Below are 27,375 nucleotides of genomic sequence, written 5' to 3' on the forward strand. Positions count from 1 at the left end.
GGTAGTCATTCATATCAAATATAGGAATTATTAATAAAACAATGACCTTCAAGATACTTTAAACACCATAGTCAGTGTATCACACTGGTTTCCAAATCTACAAATAAGCAATATAGTCCTAAAGTAATAACAAAAAACAAGGAAATTTGACTGAATTTGTTGCCCAAGATTCCGATTATTTATTGGAATGTACCTATACATTGTAATACAGTTCAGAAAATGAACAAGTTACGCATTACAAGATCAAATGGATATAGAATTTGAACAAAATAATTCGTATGCAACAATGGAACATTAATGGAATCCTACAAAGGTGTTCCTCATCCAAAGTTTGATTTTCTCTTAACATAAGACTATAACATTATTATTTTTTCTTTTCCTTTTTTCTGATCTGCTAAATTTATTTATTTTTTGAGATTAGATAAAACTTAATGTTTTCTGCTTTTCTCATTTTATAATTTAAAAACTGAACCTTGTTGGTTACAACTGCAAGTTAATTGAACAATAATCTGATTTTAATAGTAATTTATGTTACTTATTTCAATGTTCATATAAAATATATATATCAGTGTCAGTTGGAAAACTTTCCTTATAAATTTTAGAATGCCTGTAAACCTCTTTATTTACAACTTGTTTTCCTATTTTTTCTTACTTTTTCCTATTATTTAATATTATTTCCTTCATTTAATAAATAATAATTGGAAAACAATAAATACCAGAAAAAAGATACATCTGGAGAATATATATTGCTTTATAAGATGATGTATAGAAATCTTGTAGATATTTTAATGTAGAAGTTATGAAAAAAATGGAAAACTCATGAAGTTTTTGGGTTTAAGAGGTTGACCAGTATCTTTATTTGGTTTTGAGATCTTTGAATGCCTGTAGCATGCCGCTTTGTATAAATGAGAAGCCAAAGATATTTTGCTAGCTTGAAGCCTTCCATTCATCAGTGACAATTAACCGATCTATTTGAAAAATGCTAATTACAGAAACCCATGACATTAATCAATCTTGGTTAAATATTTTATTTTGCAGCTGCATGCCCAGTTATTAGGTACAGATTTGGCAAAGTCAAAAAGAAATACTGCAATAGAAAAGTTGATTACCTATGAACGGCTTACACAATTGTGGTAGAACTGCATTTTGCTGAAATCTTATTAGCTAGTCAGCCTACTCCTGTTGAGAGTTATTGACAGTCACACCATTGACAGTTGCAGCACTTCCCCGTTTAAGCTTCTCCCCTAGGCTTACATTGAGGATTTAGGCTTCAGGTTTTCATTTATTCTTCATTTTTTGGATTTCTGTTCAGCCTTTTATTCAGGAACTCCAGGTAGCATACGCAATGTTCCTCCCACATTCAGCCTAGAATCACCCTGTGAAGTAGGCTAGACTGACAGAGAATGACTGCCCCAAATAGACTTGGTGAGCTGTTGTGGTCAACTAGAGCTGGTGTCTCCCCAGGGCCAAGAGCAAATACTGTTATTCATGGCTTAAGCACAGTACTGTAGCATGTTTTGAAAAACGTTGTTGAATTATTTAGACAAAGTGTCAGTGGTATATCAATAGGTTATGACTGTATTACTAACTTTTTCTGGCTACAATTTTTTACTTGCTTACCTGGAAGGAAGCTTTGTTCAGTCGGATGAGGCCTGCTTGTACCCAAGCACGCACGGTTGATGTGTTAACGAATTGTTTGTGTTAGTGTCTGAATCAGAAAAGCCTTCCAGGATGGTCTTGAAATGTAAAACAGGGCATTCCTAAATGTTTCAGTTCAAAAGTACTTGCCAGACAGTTCAGAGGGTCTTATTTTCAGAGAAGTGCATGTGGCATTGTAACCTTAAGGTAAAGGTAAAGGTTCCCCCGCACATGCGTGCTAGTCGTTTCCGACTCTAGGGGCCGGTGCTGATCTCCGTTTCAAAGCCAAAGAGCCAGCGCTTGTCCGAGGACGTCTCCGTGGTCATGTGGCCAGCATGACTAGATGCCAAAGGCGCACGGAACGCTGTTACCTTCCCACCGTAGTGGTCCCTATTTTTCTACTTGCATTTTTATGTGCTTTCGAACTGCTAGGTTGGCAGAAGCTGGGACGAGTAACAGGCGCTCACTCTGCTCACTCGGGATTCGACCCGCCAAACTGCCGATCTTCTGATCAACAAGCTCAGCATCCTAACCCACTGAGCCACCGCGTCCCTTATTGTAACCTTAAAAACATCCCAGTAGGACAGAAATGGGGAAAAAAAATAGAGAAGATTGTAGAAATCACATTGGAGAAGCCCATTCCTGGGTCCCCTTGTTTGCTTATTGAAAATGCTTTTGAAGCTGAGCTTTAATTATGGGAATTCTATCTGGAAAGGCAGCAACTCCAGTAGCCTACTACCGCATTGGGCCCAGAAGCAGACTGGCGGTCAGAGCCCCTGAACCACAAGCCATAGTGAGCCACAAAGAGAGAAAGCAAACACTGCATCTCACGCTGGTGACAGCTTCCCTTTTTGTTCCCCCACCCCCACCCACAGTGTGTGCTATAGCGAGGGAATCCCACAGAAGGGGATTAAGGCCTGGGTCATTCCAGCCAGTTTAGATTTCTCCTTGGGGCTTTGAAGGTGGTGGTGCAAAGGTGGGCTTGTCTTGGGGCACTTAGAAAAGTGCCACAAAGGGGGGAAAATGGGGAGGGAAAATGTGGTTCCAATCTGTCGCATTTGTTCACCTAGCAGAAATGATTTTTATTATTATTATTATTATTATTATTATTATTATTATTATTATTATTATTATTATTATTATTATTATTATTATTATTATTATTATATGTTCAGAGGTGCACAAGGATTTATTCTGGGGGCCATGTCATCCTTTCCTCATTTAATTTTAAATAAGAAAGTTCAGCATCATCACAATGTAAAAAAAAATCCCTGTTTCTTAAGCATAATATGAGCAAGAAGGAGCTAGCTCCCAGTGACTTAAATTCAGACAGATTGTACAAAGGTACAAGCACTGGAACGTTAGGTTTATGGGGTCTTTTCAGTAAAAAAAAATCTTACTTTTACTGTGCTGATGTTTTATATTCATTATTAGATTTATATCCCATCTTTCCACCAGGAGCTCACAGGAAGCACACATCGTGATCCAGTTTTTCCACCCTAACAAACCTTTGAGGCCGGTTAATCCCCTTGCATTGAAGATATGAAAGGGACAAATGAATGAAAGTTTTTATTGACAAAGAAACTCAATGTCATCTTAAAACAACATCCAGGTCCGGGGTAGGCAACCTTGGCTCTTGTATGACTCGTAGACGTCAACTCCCAGAATTCCTGACTGGCTCTGGGAGTTGACGTCCACGAGTCATAAAAGAGCCATGGTTGCCTACCCCTGGCCTAGGCTGTAGGTTTGCCACATTCTCCTTATTGATTTAGTGACACCTGTTCCGTGCCAGCTTACTCCTCCCACGTAAAAAGGATTTAAGTATAAAAGTTAAATAATTCTAATCAGTGTTTTAATGCTACCTTTTCTCGGCAGCATTGAAATTTTAATTAAAGCGCCTCCCACAAGCTCCGTCTTTCCCAGCTACAGGAGAGACAATTGAGTAGGGAGTTGCTTAACTAGCAATTCAGAAAAACCACACCGAGATGGATACAAACCTAGTGAGTTGGCCAGTAGATCCACACTGAGTAACAGAAATATAATGTCTTTTGTTGTTGTTGTTTTTGTTTTAAATGTGTTGTGTGCTTTCTGTGGCCAATGCCCATCAAAGATGGGTGGAGCTTCGATCACATCGTGTCTGCCATTTATTTTTATTTTTATTTTTATATTTTTTGACACGCCTCCCTGTTGGTCTTTTTCGGAGGGGGGGGGAAAGAAAACTTATAATAAAAATCGTGATCCTCCTCCTTCACGTCTAGGGAAATGGAGCATCTGTGGCGATTAACTCCGGGCAGGACTGATGAAGAGCCCTTAGTACCGGGGTCTTCAAACTGGGCCCTTTGATGACTTGTGGACTTCAACTCCCAGAATTCCTCAGCCAGGCATGCTGGCTGAGGAATTCTGGGAGTTGAAGTCCACAAGTCATCAAAGGGCCCAGTTTGAAGACCCCTGCCTTAGTATCTTATCCCAAAGGCCGCTTTCCCCCTCTCCTCCCTCGGTTCGGAGGGGTCAGTTTCGGCGCGGCGGGGCCGAGACGGCCCAGCTGCCTCCCCGCTTCCCTTCGCGGCCCTCCGCTCTCCCCGCGTGGGAACGGCTCGCTTCGGCTCAGGCGCTGCTCCGCGTGGGAGGCCGCGCGCGGGAAATCCGATCTCTCCGGGCAAGCCGGAGCGCCGCCAAAGCCCCTGGCGGGAAGCGTCAGGTGTGTGTCCCCCTCCCCCCCCCCCGAGGCGGCGGGATCGCGCTGGCTTAACTGCCGCTTCTGGCCGCCGTTCCCGGCTCCTTCCCTCGGATTAAGGCGGAGAGGAAATCGCGCGCCGAGCCCCTTAATTACGGGATCAAGGGGCCCGTGAGAGCGTTCCGGCCGCCGCCTCCTCCAGCGGGCTCGGCTCGGCTCGGCTCGCGGCGAAGTCAAAACAAGCCACCTCGCCGGAACCGCCGGGATGGGGATTTCGGGGAGCCCGGCGGGGGCGGGGGGTGGGGGCGGAGGGGAGGCCGGTGGAGGCTCTGATCCGCGCCCAAGTCGCAGGCCAGGGGGGTCGACAGCCTGAAACAATGGGAGAGCCGCGGCTCGGAAGTCGGGTTTAAGTGGTTTAGCGGGGATTAGGACTTCAAATTGGAGACGGGGCTGCCGCTTCCCTGCCAGAAGTCACCCCCGGCTTTGAAGAGATTACGTCGGGATTTGACGGCAGCTCCAGTGGCAGATTCGGAACCCGGGAAAGAGCGGTTGGTGGCGCGGGGTGGGGGGGAAGGAGAGCTGGGGGTGGTGGGGGGGGGAGAGGGGCCGGAGGCAGATCTGGTCCGGCCGTTACATCATCAGGATCGGGTTCTTAAGTTTTAATGCATCCTTATTAAGCATGTTTGGAGCAGGGAAAAAGCGTCCCCGGATACACCCAGAAGGGTTTGAAATGAAGGGACTCCCGGGGAATCTCTCTTCCCTGCGCTTTCCCGACTGTCTCGGATAGACCGTCTGGCAAAGTGCAGGGAGGGACGGAAAAGCCGGTTGGGGGCGGCGGGGCTGGGAGAGGGGGTGTTGCAGGCTCGTCCCGACGAAGCCGCCGACCTGATCCTTCTCTGTCGCTTTGTCTCCCGCAGCTCCTGGATCTCTTCATGGTGTGGGACTGGTCGACTTACCTGGCCGATTACGGGCAACCCGGCTCCAAGTACCTGCGCGTCAACCCCAGCACGGCTTTGGCCCTCTTGGAGAAGTAAGTGGCCGCGGAGAACACCGGGCTTGAACGGGAAAGCCGCGGCTGCTCCGGGGGAGACACCGTCCTCCGGGTCCGTTTGTCCTTTCCGCTTCCCAGCAGCCGCCAAACGTCCCGCTTAAAAACCACTAAGATAAGTTTTCCCCCAAGAAGAGCCAGCCGTTCCCTCCAGAAGCCTAGAACTGCGGGGTCTGCACCTTCGGCCCGAGCGGTGGCCGAGCACCTGAATCTGCCGGAACAGCAAACAAGAAAACACCCATCTTCCCCACCCCCACCCCCACCCCGGTCTTTGAAACAGGACCCAGAGCTGGGCGTCCGAAGAGCGCGCTTCGTTCGGGCTTTCTCAGACGCCTTTCCGCGGCGCTTTTGCTCTTCAGCTGATCTCTTCTTATCTCCAGTATTCCTTTAGGTTTCTCTCCCCCCCTCCCCTCCCCTCCCCCCCGGCCGCCCTGTGGATCAATCAGCAAATCAATCGGTAGTTGTGTTTCGAAGTCCGTTGGATCCGGACTCGGCAAATTGTTGACCTTCTGGTTAAAACAAGCCGGGTTCCCAGACCTGGCTAAGGTGGCCCGGCTATTCCTCAAATTGTCGGGTTAGTTGTTTTTTTTTTAACTTTAAAAAAATTAAAGGAAGCTCGAGCGAATAAAGTTTAGTTGGCTGGGTAAACCTGAATAATAAACGTGCGTGTGTGTGTGGGGGGGGGGGGAGTTAGGGTCTGATTTGTGGCTGCGATGTTCTCTCCAAACTTTCTCGGGTAATTTCTACAGGTATTTTTCTCTGTTTGCTAAGTCGTTTGCGCTCTTTCTCTCCCTTTCTCGCCTCCCCTTCCTGCTTGCCACGCCGGGACGTTTGGCAGAGTCCACCGAGGGTAAGCATTGTTTCGATTCGTTTTGATCTGGAATCGGTTCCCCAGGATTCACTTCAAAACTGCTGGGAAGCTTTTGTGGAAAGAGCCAAACCTTGGATGGTTCTTTGTAATGGAGCCAGGGGGGGGTGTCCAGCTCCTTAAAGAGACCTTGCCCTGCGCTTCGGCTTTTTTTTCTTCTTTTTTTTTTGCTGGGGGCTGCATGCGGGCTTCTTGGAACTGCAGTTTCCCTCCTCAGCATTGTAAACGTGTGAGTTTCGGATAGAAATAGCTGCTCTATTGAACTGGCCTGTTTCAGGGCATTTCCGAGGCTCGTAGGCCGATTTGGGGCCATCTCCAAATCCTAAGGGACTCGGTGGCTGAAAGGGACACGGTGGGACGCGGTGGCTCAGTGGGTTAGGACGCTGAGCTTGTCGATCAGAAGGTCGGCAGTTTGGATGCCGCTTAACAGAGTGAGCGCCTGTTACTCGTCCCAGCTTCTGCCAACCTAGCAGTTCGAAAGCACGTAAAAAATGCAAGTAGAAAAATAGGGACCACTCCGGTGGGAAGGTAACAGCGTTCCGTGCGCCTTTGGCGTCTAGTCATGCTGGCCACATTTTTATTTATTTATTTATTTTATTTTAATTCCATTTATATCCCGCCCTTCTCCGAAGACTCAGGGCGGCTTACAAGCTTAGCAGTAGCCTTCATTCTATGTATATGCCTGCTTATTAGGGCTTTCACACACACCCCAAGCGGCATTATTACAAAGTCAGCTTAATTGCCCCCAACAATCTGGGTCCTCATTTTACCTACCTCGGAAGGATGGAAGGCTGAGTCAGAGACGTCCTCGGACAAGCGCTGGCTCTTCGGCTTTGAAACGGAGATGAGCACCGGCCCCTAGAGTCGGAAACGACTAGCACGCATGTGCGGGGGAACCTTTACCTTTACCTTTACCAAGTCCTAATTATTTTCCCCAAGAAACAGAGGGGCTCAAGCCTTCCGAGATAGTGGAGACCTGTTGACTCCCTCCCCCCCCCAAACAAAAAACCCACCGAACTCTCTTTCCGAGGAGAGAACTGGCTTATCTTTGCGGGCCTGTCCTTCAACCATCCCCCCCCCAAAGCCCTTCCTGGAAGCCGCTCCTGGGCTTCCAGGCTTTCTGGTGGAGGCCTGAAGAACCCCCAGCGTGGAGTTCGTGGATTGGGCGCCGTGCGGGCTTCTCCCAAGTAGCTCCCTGACCTTCCATTTTCTCGGCTTCCCTTTCAGGATAAAAGATGTGAACAAAAAGAACCACCTTTTTGCCCAGTTCCGGAAGAACGACCGCGACAAGCAGAAGCTCATCGAGACGGTGGTGCGGCAGCTCCGGGGATTGGCCAACTGCATCGCCCAGCACCCGTGAAAGCGGCCCCGCCCCACCTCACCCCACCCCGCCGCCGAGCCGGGTTCCCGCGAAGCTGGTTCCGGTGAAAGGGCCGCTGATTTGACGGAGAACGAGAAGGAGGCCCTGGAAGGGACCGGCCGAAGGGAAGGGCTCCTTCCCCTGCATTGCACCCCTTGAAAAGGCGGCCAAGCCTCGCCCAGGGGAAGCGGGCCTCTCTGCCTGTATTGGCTGTCCCTGCCGTACTTAATTGTAAATACGATTTTAGGAGAAGACCTCAACATCCTCCCCGGCGTCCCCAAAAGGCCATTTAGTGTCTTCTGCTCCAAGGTCCCGTTTTCCAAACAGCGATTTTTCTCGACTCGGACGTTTCCTACTTGCCCCTCTGCTTCCCTGCCTCCGCATTATATTTGTTTGTTGTAACCCTTAAGTCATCCTGACATCAGAATTTCTCCCTTTTTTCGGGTGGGGGAGCCAAAACGCGGGGAGCTATTTTGTAGTACCCTTTAAGCTACCTAACTGGAACTCGGTCCCGATGGCGTCCGAAAGACTTGACTTTTGGATAGCAGCTTCCCGCCCTTTGATTTTTCTCCGGGGATCGGCCAGCGTTGGGTGTGGGGCGCTGGGGGAGGGAGGTTTCCTGGGTCCAGGTGCCCCCCCTTCAGCCAGGGAGCGGCCTTGCTGGGAAGACAAGCGAATGTATCCTAAAGGGAATGGCCCATAACTATGGGACTTGTAGAGAATGTCCTCTTTCTTGCCGTTCCTCGCCGCTGATTAAATTATTTGACAGTCCTGCTGAACTCGCTCGCGTAAACCTAGAACTTCCTTTAGCCGGATGTCGCTGGATGCGCCGTTCACATGCTGCAGGCAAAGGTACCTGGGCATGTTTTCCTCCTGCGGGTTATCCGCCGCCTACGTTTCCCTCAGTGCTGCGTGGCTGGCGGCTCTTTCCAGAACCGCGAAGATCCGCTTGGCCTGACGCTTTCAAAGAGAAGCCAGAGCATCTTTTCCTCTGCAGCTCAGATGCAAGCTGCCTTCCATAAGTTTTCCTCCGCGGGATTTAAGGACGGGATGGAGCAACTGCCCGGCGGGTCAGTACGCTCCAAACCGGGGAACTGAGGCTTCGGGCTCTCCGGTGGAGGCCGATGGCGCAGAGGTCCAGCCGCCCGACGGCATCCTTCTGTCTTCCGCAAGGGATCCAGAGCTCTTCTCCCTTTCCGGGAAGTGGCAACGCCCTTTTCGTGTGTAAAGATGAGAGATTTAGGCAGTGGTGGGATTCAAACATGTGAACAACCGGTTCTCTCTGTGGATGCCGCTTCCAGAAGTCAATTTTGGACCTGGGCAATAAAAAAAATTAGCTGCCAGTTCTACCGAACTGGCTGGATGCCACCACTGGATTTAGGGGTCCCATGTCTGGTGCCAATTGGGATTTGCTGAGGGGAGGGGGTTGGGTCAGGTCAGCAACTTTCCCATTCATCCCAAAGGTGATTATATACCCGGTTCAAGTTGGTGGGTGTTGCTACTTGTTCTCTCCGGTTGAGTGGGTCGGGGCCGCAGTTGCGAACTTGGCTTCCCGTGACGCCTTTACGCTTCCGAGTGGCGCACGTTCTTGGCCGAAAGCCTCTCCGAACCGACTTGCTGGCAGGCGGACTGAGGACTTTACGCCTCGGAGATATGCCAAGCCAGGCCTGTGGCAACCATGGTGAAGAGCGAGAGAAGCGAGCTTTTGCGATTAAGACCCCCGGCTTTCCTCTCTTGACCCATGCAGCAGCCCCCGTGCTAGAGCGCCCAAGGACTGGATCCCAGCTCCAAAGTGGAAGCCCTGAGGCGCAGAGACCCTCCCGCGGGGTGGTGGTGATGTCATGTACCAGTTGCACTCGCCCCCCCCCCTCTTTAAGTCCCCCGGTTGGCCGGTACGAAGCGAATTCCGGCCGGCCGACCGAGACTTCAGATCCCCTTCGCCTTACTTGCGGGTAACCGGGAGGAGCGCGGAAAGTGGGATTCCTGAAAGGAATCTTGCCTCCGAAAAGAAAGTGTTAGGCTGCCACGGGGCATCACTGTGACCCTAGTCGGATGATACTAGACCGCGTGAGAAACCAGCAGCTGTGAAGCGGTGTCGAAGTCTTGATCTTGATCAGAGCAACTTGGTACGCGTGGCGCAGGCGACTGCCGGCCTAGGCGGGATTGAGGGAAGAAGCTCCCTTTGTCATTCCAATCCGCATCATCAAAATACTTGGGTTTACACAGCGCGCTGAGAGTCAAAGCTAAGCAAGGCGCCTGGCCATCCGTCAAACCTTGTGGCTCAACGAAAAGAGATGCTCAAGCAAAACACCGCTTACTAGCGGGATGCGAGAATCCCCAATCCGTTTCTGCAAACTAAACCCCCATTCGCCAGATTTCCTGTCTTGGCTTGTTTTGACCGGCATTTCGTAACTAGTGATTTATAAGCTCCTCTAACCTACCAGCACGGTGGAGTTGTAAAGCTAATCTCGAGGTCGTTATTTTGACGGGCGGGCGACACACCCTAAATGGCTGTAAATCACTCGCCGTGAGGAATCCGCCTTGATCTTTTATTAATTCTAAGAATATTTCCCTTTGTAGCCTTCGCGGCTGCAAAGCATACCCAGGATACAAGACTGGAATGGAGTATCCTGAAATCTGACGTGACTGACACAAACCTAAGTTCTACCTTTGCAACGTTGCCCTTAACTGGAAAACGGGCGAGGCTTGGCTCCTTTTTTTGAGCCGGCTGGTGGGGGAACTGCACTCCCAACATCTCTGAGTTGATAACACCGGCTTTGGCGAGGCGTCTCCCTTCACACTTTTCCTCCGCATTTAGCTGAAAGTCAGGCCTCCTAAACAAAACGGTGGAGCTCAGCTCCCAATAAGGTTCTTTTTTTTTAGTCTTGCCCCCTTGGTGCTGGGATGGACACCCTCTCGAGTGGGCTGCAAATTTCACCTCGTTCCACCTTGCATTTTCTTTCCCTGAAGATTAACGTTTGCATTTTAATGGGTGTTGGGCTTCATTCCCCGCAGTTCTGGCTAGCAGTCACGGAAGAGGGTATCTGGAGCTTTGGGAGACCCCCACGATGGCTCGGCGTGAGGAATCGGAACAGCCCTAGGACAATAGACCACCGAAGTGTTTGAGCCTCCAGCGGCCCACCTGTGTGGGTGCAGGAGAGTTCGTTCGCCTGCGTGGCTAGAAATTGCCCTTGACTCGGAATCGCAAGAGGGAGACGCTCTGTGGCTTACCTGGGTGATGATCCCCCACTTGCCCAGAAGACGAGATTTCTCGCCCCCCCCCCCGTTCGCCCTCCCCCCATTCCCCACTCCGCTCGTCGCGGACCCTCCCGGGCGCCAATCGCAGCCGTTTCGGGCCCCGGCTTTGAATATCAAGCGGCGACGTCATCCGTGAAGGTGGGTCGGCGGAGCTCTATAAAGGCCCAAGCAAAGATCAAGAATTAAAACATCGAGGGGAGCAAAGGGAGGTTGCGCGGGACCCCGCCAAGCCTCGCTCGGCCATGGGTAGGGCAAGCGAGACCGCTCATTGACAGCTGGCTGGGGGAAATGAAGGCGGGAGGGAGAGGAGTTGGGGAAGGTGGCAACAGCTCCGGAGCCCCACGCTGTCCCTTCCTGCAGGGCCGAACCGGCTTCCGACGACGCGTCCCGGGAGAACAGGCGCTCGAAGCTCGCTGATAGGGGGTGAGGGGGGGGTGAGGGAAGGGGGAAAGGGAACCGAAGGCTGCCGGCAGCCCTCTCCGAACTAAGTCGAATCCAAGTCGGGAGAGGAAGGAGCCGGGATTCCGGGCAGCGCCGTCGGACACGCAGCCTCCCCCTTCCAGGCGACGGAAAGGAAGGGGAGAAGGGTGCCCCTCCCGCCTCCCTCCCCCACCTCCAGCTGAGTCCTCCTCTCTTCTCCCGGCAGCCAAAGCCGGCCAAGAGGCGCAGCCGTCGGGGGGTTCCGGGGACGCGCTGGCTTGGCTAGAAGTCGCGCTGGCCACCGCCGCCGCGGCGGGACTCCTGCTGGTCGCCGCCCGCCACCTCTGGGCCCTGCGCTGGAGCCTGAGCCGAGACCGCGCCAGCGCCCTGCCGCTGCCCAGGGGCTCCATGGGGTGGCCCTTCTTTGGAGAGACGCTGCACTGGCTGATCCAGGTGAGCACCCGAGACGGGGCGGCCCAGCACGATCGCTGCCTTTGGGGCCCTCGAGGCCGGGCCGCCCACCCCAGGGTTACCCTCCCGTCAGTCCCTTGGGGTAGGTCAGGAAGAGGGCTCGGCTTAAAGCCTTCCCGCCAGTTCTGGGTTTGAACCCAGGGTTTCCTAGCCGTTAAGGCCCGGAAGCGCTGCCTTGCCTTTGGAAACCTTGTTGCTGGTCGAAGGCCAGGCGCTCTGCACTTGCTCAAGGCCATCCTCCATTTTAAAATCTCTACAAGGCGCTCAGCCCCCCCTTCGCTCCCTATTTCCGCCTGTTGGGGAAAACAGCCCCAGTTTCCACCCACTTCAAAGAGCGTTACTGCCCAAATTGGGGCCGGGAGGAGAAAGGTGGCTCTCGGCCCCGGCTCCTCCCTCCTTCGGGTTTGATCCCCAGCATTTGAAAACCCACCGGCCGGAGGTGAGGCCCGGGCGCCACTTCACGCTCCCAAGGAATGTGGGAGGAGGACAAAGAGGACTTAAAGCCGCCCCGAGTGAAACTTGCGCTCCCGTCGAGGTCGCTCACTCTGGGATCAAAGCTGACCGCCGGACTAGCTAAACCCGGCAGAAGGTGGAACATCTGGGCGATTTGGGCGCCAAGAGAAGGGTGCTCTGCGCTTGCGCAGAAATACCCGGGACTTGTCGACCTTTAGCAGGGCAAAAAGACAGCGGCGATTTGCCAGTAACGTCCGACTTTTCTTTCTTTCTTTCTTTCTTTCTTTCTTTCTTTCTTTCTTTCTTTCTTTCTTTCTTTCTTTCTTTCTTTCTTTCTTTCTTTCTTTCTTTCTTTCTTTCTTTCTCTCTCTCTCTCTCTCTCTCTCTCTCCTTCCCTCTTTCCCCGTCTCGCTTTCTCTTCCCCCCCGTTTCCCTCTGTCTCTTTCTCTTCCCCTCTCCCTCCTTTGTCTCTTTCTCTTTCCCTCTTTCTCTTCTCTCTCCCTCTCCCTCCCTTTCTCTTTCCCCCTCTCTTGCCCTTCCTCTTCTTCCCCCTTTTCCACTCCCTGTCTCCTTTTCCTTCCCCTTCTCTCTCTCTCTCTCTCCCCCCCCCCGTCTCGCTTTCTCTTCCCCCCGTTTCCCTCCGTCTCTTTCTCTTCCCCTCTCCCTCCCTCTTTGTCTCTTTCTCTTTCCCTCTTTCTCCTCTCTCTCCCTCCCTTCCTCCCTTTCCCCCTCTCTTTCCCTTCCTCCTCTTCTCCCTTTTCCACTCCCTGTCTCCTTTCCTTTCCCCTTCTCTCTCCCTCCCTCCCTCCCTCCCTCTCTCCCCGCCTTCCCCGACCGAGCAGGGCTGCCACTTTCACAGTTCCCGGCGGCAGCGCTACGGCGCCGTCTTCAAGACGCACCTGCTGGGCAAGCCGGTGGTGCGCGTGAGCGGCGCCGAGAACGTGCGCAAGATCCTGCTGGGCGAGCACAGCCTGGTCAGCGCCCAGTGGCCGCTCAGCACCCAGATCCTGCTGGGCTCGCACACGCTGCTCAACGCCCGCGCCGAGACCCACCGGCAGAGGAGGAAGGTAAGGAGGGCGGGCAAGCGGGGGGGGCGCCAGGCGGGCCTCACCCCAGCGGCTGCTCTCGCGCTGGGCTGGACCGCGGGGCCTTCGGGAGGCCGCCGGGCGTGAGGGGCTACGCCAGGGGTAGGCAACCTCGGCTCTTTTATGACTCGTGGACTTCAACTCCCAGAATTCCTGAGCCAGCGTAGCTGGCTCAGGAATTCTGGGAGTTGAAGTCCACGAGTCATAAAAGAGCCGAGGTTGCCTACCCCTGGGCTACGCTCACCGTTATCTGGAGAGCGACACCTGGGGAGTTTCCCCCCCTCCCAGGGGTCTTCAAACTCAGCCCTTTTATGACTTGTGGACTTCAACTCCCAGAATTCCTCAGCCAGCATGCCTGGCTGAGGAATTCTGGGAGTTGAAGTCCCCAAGTCATAAAAGGGCTGAGTTTGAAGACTCCTGGGCTAAGCCGTGGCTGAGGCGCCGCAGGGCTCGTGGGCTGCTCCGCGCTGAGGTGAAGGGCTCCGCCGGGCGTCTCCGCTAAGCCCGGTCGGGGAGAGGCTTCAGGCGCCCCTTGCTGCGGCTTCTTCTTCCCGGGCGTCCCGAGGACCGGCCGAGGAAACCCGCCCTCGCGCCCGCCCGCCGGCCTGCCCCGCCTCTCGCGCTCTTGCTTCTCCCTTCGCGCGCAGATCCTGGCCCGCGTCTTCAGCCGCGCCGCCCTGGAGGTCTACCTGCCCCGAATCCAACGCCTGGTGAGCTGGGAACTGCGCGGCTGGTGCCGCCGCCCGGGGCCCATCGCCGTCTACGCCTCGGCCAAAGCCCTGACTTTCCGCATCGCTGCGCGGATCCTGCTGGGCCTCCGGCTGGAGGAGGAGCAGTTCGAGGAGCTTTCCGGGGCCTTCGAGCAATTGGTGGAGAACCTCTTTTGCCTGCCGCTCAACGTCCCCTTCAGCGGACTGAGGAAGGTACCAGCTGGCAGAGGCAGGGCTGGGAAGGTGGCAAACCCCCCACCACACACACACACACACACACACACACACACACACACACACCCCGCCTTTTCCTCCATGGCTCTGGAGTTCAGCTTGCACGGGAGTCGGCGGGGGACGGGGGGGGGGCTTAGTGAAGGGGGAAAAAAAGCCCTTTGCACTTGTGTCTCTTGCTCCACCCTTGCTCCTTGTAGGTCCCTTTAAATTTGCTTGAATAGTAGGGATAGGTTTGTGGCACAGGTGAGATGCCAGCGTGCAGCTTGCAAAAGGACCCAGAGTCTTCCAAATGGAAAATAAGCTTTAGCTGTTGTCTTTCCCTGTCAAAGAGAAAATAGAGGGGGACCTGAAAATGGCGTTCTCCAAACCCACAAAGCCTCATCTTCAACACAGCCCTTCCAAAAGCCTCATCTTCAACACAGCCCTTCCAAATCACCTGAAGTTGGACTAATGAGAGAACTATGGTCAAGCTGCAACCTGGGAGATGCTAGAGTGGTGGAAAGCTAGAATAGTGCCTTAAGTTTATTCTGAGCAATAGTGGCGTGTCCAAACCAGTATTGGTCTAGATTCAAAAACACCATTCCTGTGTTTCTCTCCCCCACCCCCACATGAGAAATCTTTCTGCCCACATATTTAATCTCTCCTTTCACACTTTGTGCCTTGAGAGACTTGCATTCCCAACCTTCAGGCTTTTGAAATCAACTTCTGTCCAGGCTGCCAGCCAGCTAAGAGAAGAAAACACACCTTACAAAGTCAGTCAAATGTTTAGACTGGATTTGACATTTTTATCCACTTATTTTTGCCCTTCCCAAGGACCTGGAGTAGGCAGGTGTAGTGTGATAGTGTTAAAGGTATTATTGGAGGATATAAGCTGTTCTAGGCGATGCTGCCTTTTGCAACTGACTGAGGATGATTTTTGTCAATGCTGATGGTGTTCAAGGGGTAAGCAAGTAATTGGTTTGTAGTTTTCTGGTGCTGCCCCTTTTGTTGGCTCTTCCATTATCAGGAAGAGTTGCTGAACAAAAGTTGACCTTCCTTGCCTTTTCCCCTACCATTTCTGCTGTTATGACAAGTTCTTTCATTTCAGCTTTGTTTTTATTCTTATCCATCTCCTTTATCCAAGCTGCATTCTCGTTGTATTTCTTTGGGTTGTTCCACAGCTGTGCCCAGAACTGCAACTTTTTCTTTGTCAAGTGTTGATTAGTTCATTTCAGTCACTCGATTGATGGATTGGTATAAACATTTCTAATTCCACTGAAATTGGAGATTCTGCCTATAACGTACAATTCAAGCTTCATATCTGCTCATCCTCTTGGATATGGCTGTTATTTGCTGCTTTGTTCTTTACAGTGCTTCCTTGATCTTCCTTATTTCTAGGTGATATTTCTTGATCAGGTGTTTTTGTCTTCATCTTTTCATCTGTTATAGCTTGCTTGCATCTCATCTTAGCATACTGATCTTATTGGCGAACTTGATCTTTCATTTTGGTACTGCACTGCTCGGCTTTTTTTCTTGTTTGTTGATTTTGCAGGTCAGGTTTTCAGTTATAACTGCAGCTGTGCTGTGTCTTAGTTGGTTCGTCTCTTGCATTGAGCTGGTGCTTATATTTATTTTATTTATTTATTTACTTTAATTCCATTTATATCCCGCCCTTCTCTGAAGACTCAGGGCGGCTTACAAACTTAGCAGTAGCCTTCATTCTATGTATATGCCTGCTTATTAGGGCTTTCACACACACACCCCCAAGCGGCATTATTACAAAGTCAGCTTAATTGCCCCCAACAATCTGGGTCCTCATTTTACCTACCTCGGAAGGATGGAAGGCTGAGTCAACCTTGAGCCTGGTGGGATGCGAACCTGCACTAATTGCAGGCAGCTGGTGTTACTTAAGGAGGCATTAGCCCACTGCTCCACCAAGGCTCTTTGATGTTACAGTACTGGCATCTTTTAATACAGGCTAACTGTTTCTGTAGAACAAACTTCAATGCAGGCAACCTTACTCTGTTGTTTTTCTACTGTTCTAAATTCAGTTCTTCTTCAGAGGGCTTTGCTCTTTCTGAGGTCAAAGTAGAGGATGCCTGGTTTGGGAATGGAAATAATTCAAGAGCTATTCTGGATGTTGTCTCCCCTTGGTTTTCCTCCACAGTCTGAGCTACTTTTGGCAAGGCTTTGGTTTCTTTGCCCTTGGAAAGCCTTTGCAGTTCTTCCAATTCTACTTCGGTGAAAATAATACTTCACATGATTTTCTCTGTTGTTATGGTTGGTCACACAGTCAGCCAGATGTTTAGACTGGATTTAGCCTGCCAGTTATCAAATCCTTTCCAAGGACCTGGGATAGGAAGATGATGTTTTTTGGTGGTGTTAAAGGTATCACTGCATAATGTAAGCTGTTCCAAGGAAGTTGACTGATGGTAATTTTGTCAATGCAGATGATGTTCAAGTGATGCCCCAGATTTTTATTTTTTTATTTTTATTTTAATTCCATTTATATCCCGCCCTTCTCCAAAGACTCAGGGCGGCTTACAAGCTTAGCAGTAGCCTTCATTCTATGTATATGCCTGCTTATTAGGGCTTTCAGCCTCCCCCAAGCGGCATTATTACAAAGTCAGCTTATTGCCCCCAACAATCTGGGTCCTCATTTTACCTACCTCGGAAGGATGGAAGGCTGAGTCAACCTCAGATGTTTTGGGATTTCACCAAAGGTCCCTATTACTGTTGGTATTATCTTCCTTTCTTTTGCCACAGCTGTTTCTCTTCTATTTGTATTTGTATTCTGGTGAGTCCAGGTACTGCCATGCCCACTTTCCAGATTTCTTTTTGTCTTTCTGATCAACAATTGTTAGGTCTGGAATGCTAGGTGGCAGGTGCTTGTCTTTTTGAGTTTTGAAGTACCAGAGCACTTTACCTGCTTCATTTTCTATTACTTTGTTCATTTTATGGTCCCTTAGTTGTTGCTTGCAGGCAAATGGTATTTCTTGGAGACATTCCAATGGCCCTTTGTTGCTCACAAGTACTCCTCAACTTAACAACCACAACTCAGCCTGAAATTTCTGTTGCTGCCTCAGGCAGTTGCTAAGTGAGTTTTGCCTCATTTTACGACCTTTCGCGCCACCGTTGTTAAGTGAATGACTGCAGTTGTTAAGTGAATCTGGCTTCGCCCACTGACTTTGCCTTTCAGAAGGTGGTCGCATGACCCCGGGAGACTGCTACCGTCATAAATATGAGTCAGTTGCCGAGCACCCAAATTTTGGATTACGTGACCATGGGAATGCTGCAGTGGTCATACTGTAAGTGTGAAAAACAATAAGTCACTTTTTCCAACGCCATTGTAACTTTTGAATGGTCACTAAACAAATGGTTGTAAGTCAAGGACTACCTGTACTTTGTCATGCTATTGTTTGTAGTCGGTCTGTGCGATCTTCTTGCAACAGCCAATCGGTCCATTGTTTCTTCTTAGCAGGTGCAGCACCAGCGGTCTGTTGCTGTCTTCTCAATTCTGATTTTGCATGCATTTCTTCTTAGGGCTTGGTCTTGTGCAGCCAAAATTAGCCCCTCTGTCTCTTTTTTTTCAATTTTCTGCTCTTAACCATACCAAGTCCTGTTGTTATCTCCTTTGCCTGCTGGTGCTGGCCATGTTAATACTTTTGCCTTGCAATATCTCTATTCTATTCTTTATTTGGTCTTTCTTGTAATCCAGTTTGATCTCTCCTGTACTCAGTAAACTTTCCTGATGTGTTCTTGTTGTTGTTGCATCTTTCATTTCTACTATTTCTAATGAAATAAATAAAATAATTTAATTTAATTTGAATTTGAATTAAAAATTTGAATTAATTTAATTTCTTGCAGAAGCTCAAGCCTATATAGTACACAGTTTTTCAATTTCCCCACTCCCCTTTCTACAAATAACTTTATATAAAGTAGACTCACTAGACTGTGTTCACAAGACCCTCTGACCCAATGCGAATTTAATCATGGTTTAATCAACTAATTTGGTTTGACACAGTTAAAACACAGTGTGATGGGTTTGTCACAAGAGATTAGTGAGCTAATTTGTGCTTAGGGTGCCAGTAGCAATGACTAGCCCAATTCGCCCAGTAAGCTTCCATGGCTATGGATAAACCTGAAACTGTGTTTCTTAATCTTAACACATACTTAGGTTAGCCTTCAGCGAATTATGGGAACAAAGCCACTAGCTCTCTTGACCTATCCAAGACCCACAGAGACTAGATCTTCAGTTCTTTTGTAGCATCATTTATATTTATTTATCTCGGGAATAAATTCCTGTGGGTTCACTAAGGTTTTATTTGTTTATTTTGTGCCTTCGAGTCAGAGTTGACTCCTGGTGACTGCCTGGTCCAGTCTAGCAGGTTTTTTTTGGTAAGATTTCAGAAGTGGTTTGCCATTGCCTGATTCCTAGGGCTAAGAGGGAGTGACTGGCCCAAGGTCACTCAGCTGGCTTTGTGACAAAGGTGGGACTAGAACTCAGGGTCTCATTGTTTCTTGCTTCTAACAGGGACGAGCTGTTTTCCTCACATACAAGGAAAACTGAAACCCCTCTAGCTAACCTGAGCTTCTACTACTTGGAGAAAGCAACATAAATAAACTCTTGGAACTGTTTAAGCAGTCCACAGCTTTCTTCCTGGAACCTCAAGGCGTTACTTTTCTGAATGAGTTTGTGGGCTCTTCTTCTTTGACCCATCTTCTGTTCCTCAGGGAATAAAGGCTCGTGATCTTTTACATACTTACATGGAGAAAGCCATCTTGGAGAAACTGCAGAGGAAGGATCCTGAAGCTCACCGTGATGCCTTGGATTTTATCATCAACAGCGCCAAGGAATATGGCAAAGATTTCACCATGCAGGAATTGAAGGTAAGGATTTTTATGCTCCTGGGTATGGGTCTTCAAACTTGGCCCTTTTATTATAACTTGTGGACTTGAACTCCCAGGATTCCTCAGCCAGGCACACTGGCAGAGGAATTCTGGGAGTTGAAGTCCACAAGTCATAAAAGGGCCAAGTTTGAAGACCCCCTGCTCCTGGGGAATCAGTGGTTCCATGCAGAATTTGACAGTAGCCCCTACTGGAAGATGGTTTCCTCCGATGGTGTAATTTTGCAGGATGTCTGGTTGGAAATATTTTTATTGAATGGCTAATGCATGGCCTCCTAATGTTTACTGATACTAGAGATTCTGTGCTCAGTTGTCCCAGGATACCATGGCTTCATAGAGTACAAAGATTTGTCAGCAGTCAGTCAGAAGTTGGTTTTAGCAATATATATATATATATATATATATATATATATATATATATATATATATATATAAACTGGCTGTGAAGGTTGCAAATGGCGATCACACGACTGCAGGTTGCTGCAACCATCATAAATGCACACCAATTGCCAAGCCACCAAATTTCTATCACATGACTGTGGTGATACTGCAACAGCTGCAATTGTAAGGACCGGTCATAAATCTTTTTCACCATTGTTATAACTTTGAATGGTCGCTGCATAAGTGGTCAATAAGTGAAAACTACCGTACCTATTATATCTATTTTGTTTTTATCTCCATTCTGTTAGCATTAATCGCAATAACAGGGCTCAAATAGCAGAAGATCTGATTGATTTTGCGCAGTTCAATCCAGTCCATATTTTCTAAACTATTTTAAACTCACTGAACTCTGTTTCCCTGAGGAATAAGGGTTTTTAATGGCTATTTAAATAAACATGGAAATGGTATAAATCTGTAAAGCTTTGATTTTGAGATTTCATTAAATCTCCTAATTGAATTCAGTTTCTGAACCAAATTGGAAAGTCAAATCCAATTGTCCAATTGAATGCCTTTGAACTGACTCATTGTGTCAAAAATAAAATTAGGTAAATGGTATGAAATGAATTGGGTTGGAGCCAGACCATACTCTCTTAATAGGTTACATCCAGATTAAGACTATTGTCACGTACTCTACCTGGAAATGGCCCTGAGATAATTCAGTTAGTACTGCATAGAGTGTGGAGAGAAAATCCCAGGGACTTTTGCTCTTAGGTTTTCTATTCTTCACACTCATACTGGCAACTTATTTCTGACCCTAATTGAAGGTGTTCCTGTCAAAGGTTGATGCCGAAATACAAGCCGATCAATGTGGTTCCTTCCAAATATCTTGAACTTCATCTACGCACCCAGCCACCACGAAGATCTTCTTGTTCTTGTTTTTCTCCTCTCTTCTGTATCCATTTCTTACATACTTTAAAGGAAGGGAAAGAAAGAGAAAGAGAAAGGGGGGGAGAAAGGAAAAGTGGGGGAGCAGTCAGAAATTGGATTGTCCTGCCTCGGACCGTAAACATAGATATAGAAATGCAAATACAAAGGCATGTGTATACACATGTGTGTGTGTGTGTGTATGTACACACACACACACACACACACACACACAATGTAAGTCCCCCCCCCCAAAGTCCAGCAAGCATTCAAGTGAAGTCCCAAGGGGCCAAGTGTTGCAGAAGGTTCATCAGCCAGTCTAGGTCCAGAATTAAAGTCATGAAGTTTCAAATCAAGACACCTGGAATCTGCTAAACAAAGAGTTGTCGCCAACGGAGAGGCTAGAGTTTGCTTAAATAGAAGCAAGCTCAGTGTTTCTTGTTAGGAAGGGCAGGGCTCCTCCTCCTCATTCTCATATCCAGAGACCGGCAGCACAATTACTGTCTACTGTTTACTGCTCCTCTGGCAGTGGCTCACCCAACAACTTGACTTGATTGTTCCTTGCTGAGCAGGCTATCGTAGGGAAATGTTGTGAGTGTATTGCCAAGGGCTTTCAGAGCACCAACGTTTCTATAAGTGTTCAACAGCAACTCCTGGAATCTTGATCTGGATTTATTAATTACCTTTTTTTTCTTTTAAAAATCTGAATGATGTCTTATTTAAATTCTAACCTCAGTGTATCCGAAATGAAAGCCCAAGAGATATTCAGATAATTTATTTGTTAAATTTATTTGCCTCCTATTTATAATAATAGATAGGCCTATCTCTAATAATAACAGATAGGCCTATCTCTAACCCCATAATAAGAGGAATCTACTTCTAATTCATATGTCACTATGGCTTGCCTTACAGGAATCTGCAATTGAACTAATATTTGCAGCTTTCTTCACCACTGCCAGTGCCACTACTTCTATGATCTTACTCTTATTGAAACACCCATTGGTCATAAAAAAGATCCAGCAGGAACTGGCCTCCAATGGCTTTACTGGACAGTGTCAGTGCTTTGCAGCTGAGGATTTTCTAACAAAATACCCGTCTGGCCAAAAAACCTTGCCTGCACATGAGAAGGAAAACCAAGATGGTGACTCCAGATTGCCTCTTCCATCCAGATTGGGAAGAGAACAAGGCCAAGAGACCAAGATGGAAGAGAAAGGACCTAATATAAATATCACGGCTAAAATGTCCCAGGAGATTGTCCATCGAACTACAAATGGTCCTAGCTCATTGTCCAGCCTGGAAGAAACAGGCCGGTTCTTTAGCAGTCTGGAAAGATCTGAGTATTGTTGCCACCCTTACTTGACCCTGGAGAAGTTGAATCGTCTGCGCTACTTGGATTGTGTAATTAAAGAAGTTCTCCGTTTGCTGCCCCCAGTATCTGGAGGGTATAGGACAGCCTTACAAACCTTTGAGCTAGATGTGAGTTGAGTGGCTTTCTGTCTAACCTTTTGGTGGAAGTGTGAGGCACTTGGGTTGACCTTGATTTTAGAAGGTTAGGTTCAGCTTTCAATATGGGAACTCAGGAAGAACGTATGGTTCCTAGTAATTCCAAGAACTTCTTCTGTTTAGAGCCAGCATATATGTGAGGAATCTTCTGGCCATTTGTAGGAAAATGGGCTTTTGGGGTATGAGAAAGGATGTCTCAAATGACTATAAGTACTGTAACTAGGGATGGGAAACATAGAAGCTCACCAAACAAGATCCCAAGTTCTGGGTAGTGGACTCTGATAATGAGTGAGAATAGTGAAGAAGCTTGTAAAGAAAAGTCAGGCAGAAAAAGAACACAGAAAGAGTGCCCGAGCAATATTTGTGTGCCGGTATCTGATTCAGTTTCTGGCACCGTTATTTTAGGAACGGAAAGAAATACTGCTTCAAATGCTGGAGGAGCTGCTATCAGATCCTGTCAGCAGTTTGGAGTAAGATGGATCAATGGCCTAATTTGACAGAATCCAGAGAACTGCGTATTTTTCATAAAAAGATTGAGAATTGGAGAGAGAAGTCAAGATCAAGTGCTTCATTCAGATCACCAAAACAATTGTGTCCATTTGGCAGAATTTAGGAAGAATAACGGCCAACAGTTTGGGGTAGTGGTTAAAGGTGCTGGGTTAGAAGCCAAGAGATTATGGCTAGTCCTACCTCAGACCTAAAGCCAGGTGGGTGACTTTGGGCCGGTCACTTTCTCTCAGCCTAGGTCAGGACCAGCCAGTTTCAAAAAATGTTGGAACAAAAACTACTAGGACTTGTACATTCCCAGACTTGTACATGATCCATAAGCACAAAAAAAGTGTGTGTGTGTGGGGAGACAATATGACTGCTAGTTACAATTGCCCTAATTTGGAATGGCACCTGGAACAGCCATGCCAAGGTAGTACTTATGGCCATAAATATCTCAGTGTATGATATTCACTGAGACTGTAATTTTCACTAACTCTGAAATACTGATATTTTCTAAACAAACAGGCTCCCATTTATTTTTAAGATATGTTCCTTGATCTATAGCAGCGGTGTTCAGAAACACATTTAAAAAAATAAAGCACAAAATAAAATGACATCTTTAAGGAGAAGAGCTAAACTTAGTTTAAAGAAATGTAGTGGAAAAAATGGTCTACTCATGAATTTCTCTCTCTGCTGTTTAGTCATCTGAAACGGCAGCACTTTGTACCAGAAAATTCACATTTTTTTAAAAAAAGGGGTTTTGTAGATTGTTAGTAATATTTTTGAAGTTAGCCCCTCTAAGCACACGGATAGTGGATGAAATGAGCCTCGTGCCGCCCCTCCAAAAGATTGGATCAAACTGTTGTGGATGTTTGCTTACTCTTTCAGGCAGGTTTCATCCCTCTGGCTGCTGTCTATGGTGCTGATTTTTTCCCCATCTCTCCTTCCCTTCCTTAAAGGGCTACCAGATTCCGAAGGGTTGGAGTGTGATGTACAGTATTCGGGATACACACGAGACTGCCGACATCTACCAGAGTCCCCCTGATACTTTTGATCCAGAGAGATTTTGGGTATCGCCGGAAGACCGGGAGAAGCACAAAACTTCTGCTTCCCTCCGGTTTCACTACATTCCCTTTGGTGGCGGAGTCCGAAATTGCATAGGCAAAGAACTGGCCCAGGTGATTCTCAAGATGCTTGCCATTGAATTGGTCAGCACGGCCAGCTGGGAATTGGCCACAGCTCACTTCCCCAAAATGCAGACTGTGCCAATTGTGCACCCTGTAGATGGTCTTCAACTCTATTTCCATTCTCTGAAGGCTGGACACGAAAGCAGTGGAGCAGGCAAGGGCAACGCCTGAATGCATAGACATCTCCATTGCATCTCTAGCTTAGGAGTAGACTAGGACAGGCCTCTGGGGGGGAAAAACACCGCTTTCCTTTCAGCGCAAGCCCTTTCCACCTGCCTCTTGGTTGCAGGGTAAGAGAAAAGGAGGAACTCGCTGCACTCTTCCTTAAAAGCCTGTGAATTTGTTGGCATCTATTCTTTGCACACATATGCATCAGTTGGTCTTCTGTCATCTTTAGTTGCACTTTTCGTTTCGTACATGTGCACAGCCACTTTGTCTTGTGGTTAAGAGTAGTCTTACCTCCAAAGGTAAATGTCTTGAAAAAAGTGGTAGAGGCATTGATGTTAGTTCCACACGAGGCTTAAGTATATATAGCTGAAGCAAACAAAAAATGGGATGCAGTGAAAACGTTGGGAATCCATGATGGTCTGCCCTATGAAGATTCTTCAGGACTCCTCACGGCTTCTGAACAAGACGGTGGCTCCATTGCTTCCATACAAGGTGGCTGTGCTTTATTTCTGAAGGAAGAGAACCTACCTAGCCCTGTTGCCTTCAGCATGGAAAATGTTCCAAGTAAAATTCAGAAGGGCCATCAGGAAGGCACTGACAAAGCAAGAACTAACAAAAGAAATGGAACCAAATAGCTCAGAAACCGACTTTGCTTCAGGATGGCTTTTTTGTATTTAAAGATAATGAAATGTATTGTAAACGAGGCCACAAGATAGCTCTGGAACTGATTTATTTTCCAGTTTCTGTTATGACCCCAATGTACAGTGTCCATGGCAGTGACCAGCAGTGGCTCTCTGTGGATTCAGCTTGGAGCCTTTCCTAGATGGAGACAGTTGGAAGTGAACAGGAGAAATTCTGCTTGAATGGCACATGTACTATTGAACTGTGATTACGACATGAAGCCTCACCTTATTTTAATTAAGCAAGCTACCCATGTGTTGGCATACTAAATTGTCAAGCATACTATGGATGGAATGTCTTTAGGTCTGGTTCATAGTCATATGTGCTTTTTATTCTTTCTCCTTTGGGTCCTGCAAAATGAAAAAAAAAGAGAAACCATTACATTTGAAGGGATATGAAGTGGTTCATTTCTGAGATTTGACCCGGGATGGCTTGCTGACATATCCAGTTTCCAAAGGGACAACTATATTAGCTTTTGTAGTAAGAATAAGCAAGACTCTTATAAAAAGAGTAACATGATTTCTTATAGCACGTGTGGTTATGGATTAGTTATGGGTTTATTGCCATTTGGGCATGTATATAATTGATAAATTAATGTTAATTCCATGCATCTCATGATGCCTCTAGTCTGTGAGTTAAGCCAGGGTGGGGAACTTTGATTCCTCAGATGTTGTTAAGCTGTCTATGAGCCCAGCCCATTAAAGCCTATGGTGAGGTATCCTGGGAATTCTAGTTCAGCAACACCTGGAAGATCACTGGTTCCCCACTCCTGCTTACACTGTAGTAAAATGTTTAGCCTTTCAATTTGCTGCCTTGTAGCATAATGAGCAACTAGAAGTTTTGTGGGAATGATGTTAAATTACCATTAATAATTATCAGTCCTCTCCAACTGCTTAGGCTTAGGAACGCACTTTGTAATACCTGCAGAATGACAAATACTGTTCTTGAGCTAGGCTAAGAATTGGCTTTAAAAAAGCTATGGGGAGCATTATTACAGAAGAGGTCCACACTCTGTGTGGATAATTATTCCTCTCTCTAATCCTGTTTGTGGGGATTAATTTTTCTCTCCAAGTATTTAAAATGCTGGTGTCTTGCCAAGAAGTGGGTTTTCAACCACAAGTTGCCAAGGAAAGCAACCTGTTCATAGATTTCAAAATCTAAATATCTACAAAAGAACAGAGAAGATGGACATAAGTGAAACCACATGGAGCAAAAAATTATACTCTTCTAAAGAAGCAGGTGGAAGACAAGAGACTAAGATCGTTTAAACAAAAGATGGCCAAACATACTAGCAAAGATGGTTGACAGTAGGCTAAGGTAATGCAGGATGCAAAGTTGGATTGGAGAGCTGTATCCACTTGACTTGCAACAGAATCATCTGGATATTGGGTAGGGACTGGGTAGGCCCAAGTAAAGGCCAATCTGAAACTCAATCATAATTCAAGCTCATAATGCTAGGAATCCTTTAAGACCAAAATGTAAGAATTTGATATAACAAGGAGAAAGTTAGGCTCAAGTTATTGTTTTATATATATGCAACATTTTTCTCTGTGTGGTATAGAACAGCTTTTCACTATGTGAGCTCCCCCTACTTGAAATAATAATGTGCAGCCCAAATGCAGCTTTCTAATCTAGATGGATTTCAGCTTGATACTTTCTACATGGGTTAGATTGGAACTCACATTATGCCATTGTGCTGGCAATGGATGAGAATTATAGCCCGCAGTGTCTGTCTTAAAGTGGGTGCATTTCATAAAAGGGAATATCCTCAAACAGCGTGTTTAATGTTGCCTGGACCATTGTTTGCCTCTCTCTTTGCTCTTCCATCTTACCAAAACTAAGTTGTTGACCTCTTGAAAACCAACAACACATTTTACTGCCATTTTTAAAAATAAACTCAGTTATGTGATATAGCTATGTACTTGGTGTCATCTGACACACCATTACCCAGCACACTTTCTGGTCTGCAAAAATTGCTTGTCCTGTCACAGTGTAGGGATGCATCAGATGGATTGTGATAAGTGTTGTGATTCAGGGTCAGCCTGTGGGTTTGGCAGTTGGGTCGGACGACTCAGAGGAGGAGGAGGGGGGTGTTGAAGAGCTTGCTGATGATGGCCTTGAGGCTCCGCAGAGCCCTCAGCCGGGCCCCTCCCACTTGGTCACGATGGAGACCCAGCTGTGTGAGCCTGACAGCGTGGATGAAGATGACCCACAGCTGGCCCTGTTCAAGGCCGCCCAACGCAGGAGGCAGTCAATCAGGAGTAAACAGGAAGGCAATGGGGCACCTCGGAAGGAGGCAGAGAGAGGCCACGCCCTGAACTGTATTTAAGGGGAATGTGTGGGAGGGCTGGTTTGCTGAAGGCAACTGCTTGGATAGTTCCTGTTTCATAGCTCCTGTTTCATGGTTGGTGTCTTGTCTTGCTCTGTTTTATGTTAATAAATTTGGCAGGCTTTATTCCAGCCTCTTGCCGTTTGTAAAGGGGTTGTCCCTGCTTTTGCTGCAGGGCCGGTAGCAGGCTGGTACAGAACAATAATTGTGTGTTTCAGCTACCCTTTCTTGATCACCAGACTGCCACAACTTTAGTTATCACTCTCTGGAATAACTCTGCTGTAAGTAATTTATTGCTAAATAAAATTCTGTAAAAGATGTGGGAGGAAACGCCTTTCAGAAATAAATCCTGTCAGAACTTCTTTTTGCTCTGCATTTATTTAAAATATTTACTTCCTGGCACAAAGCCTGATAGGGCAAATATTTATCTGCTAAAGTGTTAGCCAAAGAAATATTAAAACTGGGCTTGAAGGGACGTTGTGGAGAGTCAGAATCCAAAGGAGAGGAGCTTCGGTACTGCGCTGTTTTCTCTCTGCTGGCCCCTCAAATAGACCTGAAGGCTTAACTCATCTAAACTGAAAGCTGGACATGTGTTGAGGCATTCTGC

General features: G+C 47.6%; 2 protein-coding genes across 5 annotated transcripts in view; both read left to right on the top strand.

Annotated features, from left to right (window-relative positions):
* The window catches only part of EXOC6 (exocyst complex component 6), a 128,101-nt gene extending 119,734 nt beyond the window's left edge, over nt 1–8,367 (top strand). For all 4 annotated transcript variants that reach the window (XM_081328202.1, XM_081328203.1, XM_081328204.1 and 1 more), the window contains 2 exons: nt 5,230–5,342; nt 7,456–8,367. In XM_081328202.1, the coding sequence (XP_081184328.1) occupies nt 5,230–5,342; nt 7,456–7,588 (246 nt within the window). In that variant the 3' untranslated portion in view covers nt 7,589–8,367. The remainder of the gene's footprint in view (nt 1–5,229; nt 5,343–7,455) is intronic.
* A 2,289-nt stretch (nt 8,368–10,656) lies between these two features.
* CYP26C1 (cytochrome P450 family 26 subfamily C member 1) lies at nt 10,657–27,118 on the top strand (the record flags this gene model as incomplete). The annotated part of the gene is made up of 7 exons (XM_081328591.1): nt 10,657–10,666; nt 11,493–11,719; nt 13,033–13,257; nt 13,923–14,198; nt 18,933–19,088; nt 21,324–21,887; nt 23,363–27,118. 7 exons carry the CDS (start codon nt 10,657–10,659, stop codon nt 23,759–23,761), a joined length of 1,857 nt encoding a protein of 618 aa, XP_081184717.1. The 3' UTR covers nt 23,762–27,118.
* Nucleotides 27,119–27,375: the final 257 nt, after the last annotated feature.

This window comes from Vipera berus, assembly GCF_964194415.1.
Source record: "Vipera berus genome assembly, chromosome: 5".
NCBI classification, from domain to species: Eukaryota; Metazoa; Chordata; class Lepidosauria; order Squamata; family Viperidae; genus Vipera; species Vipera berus.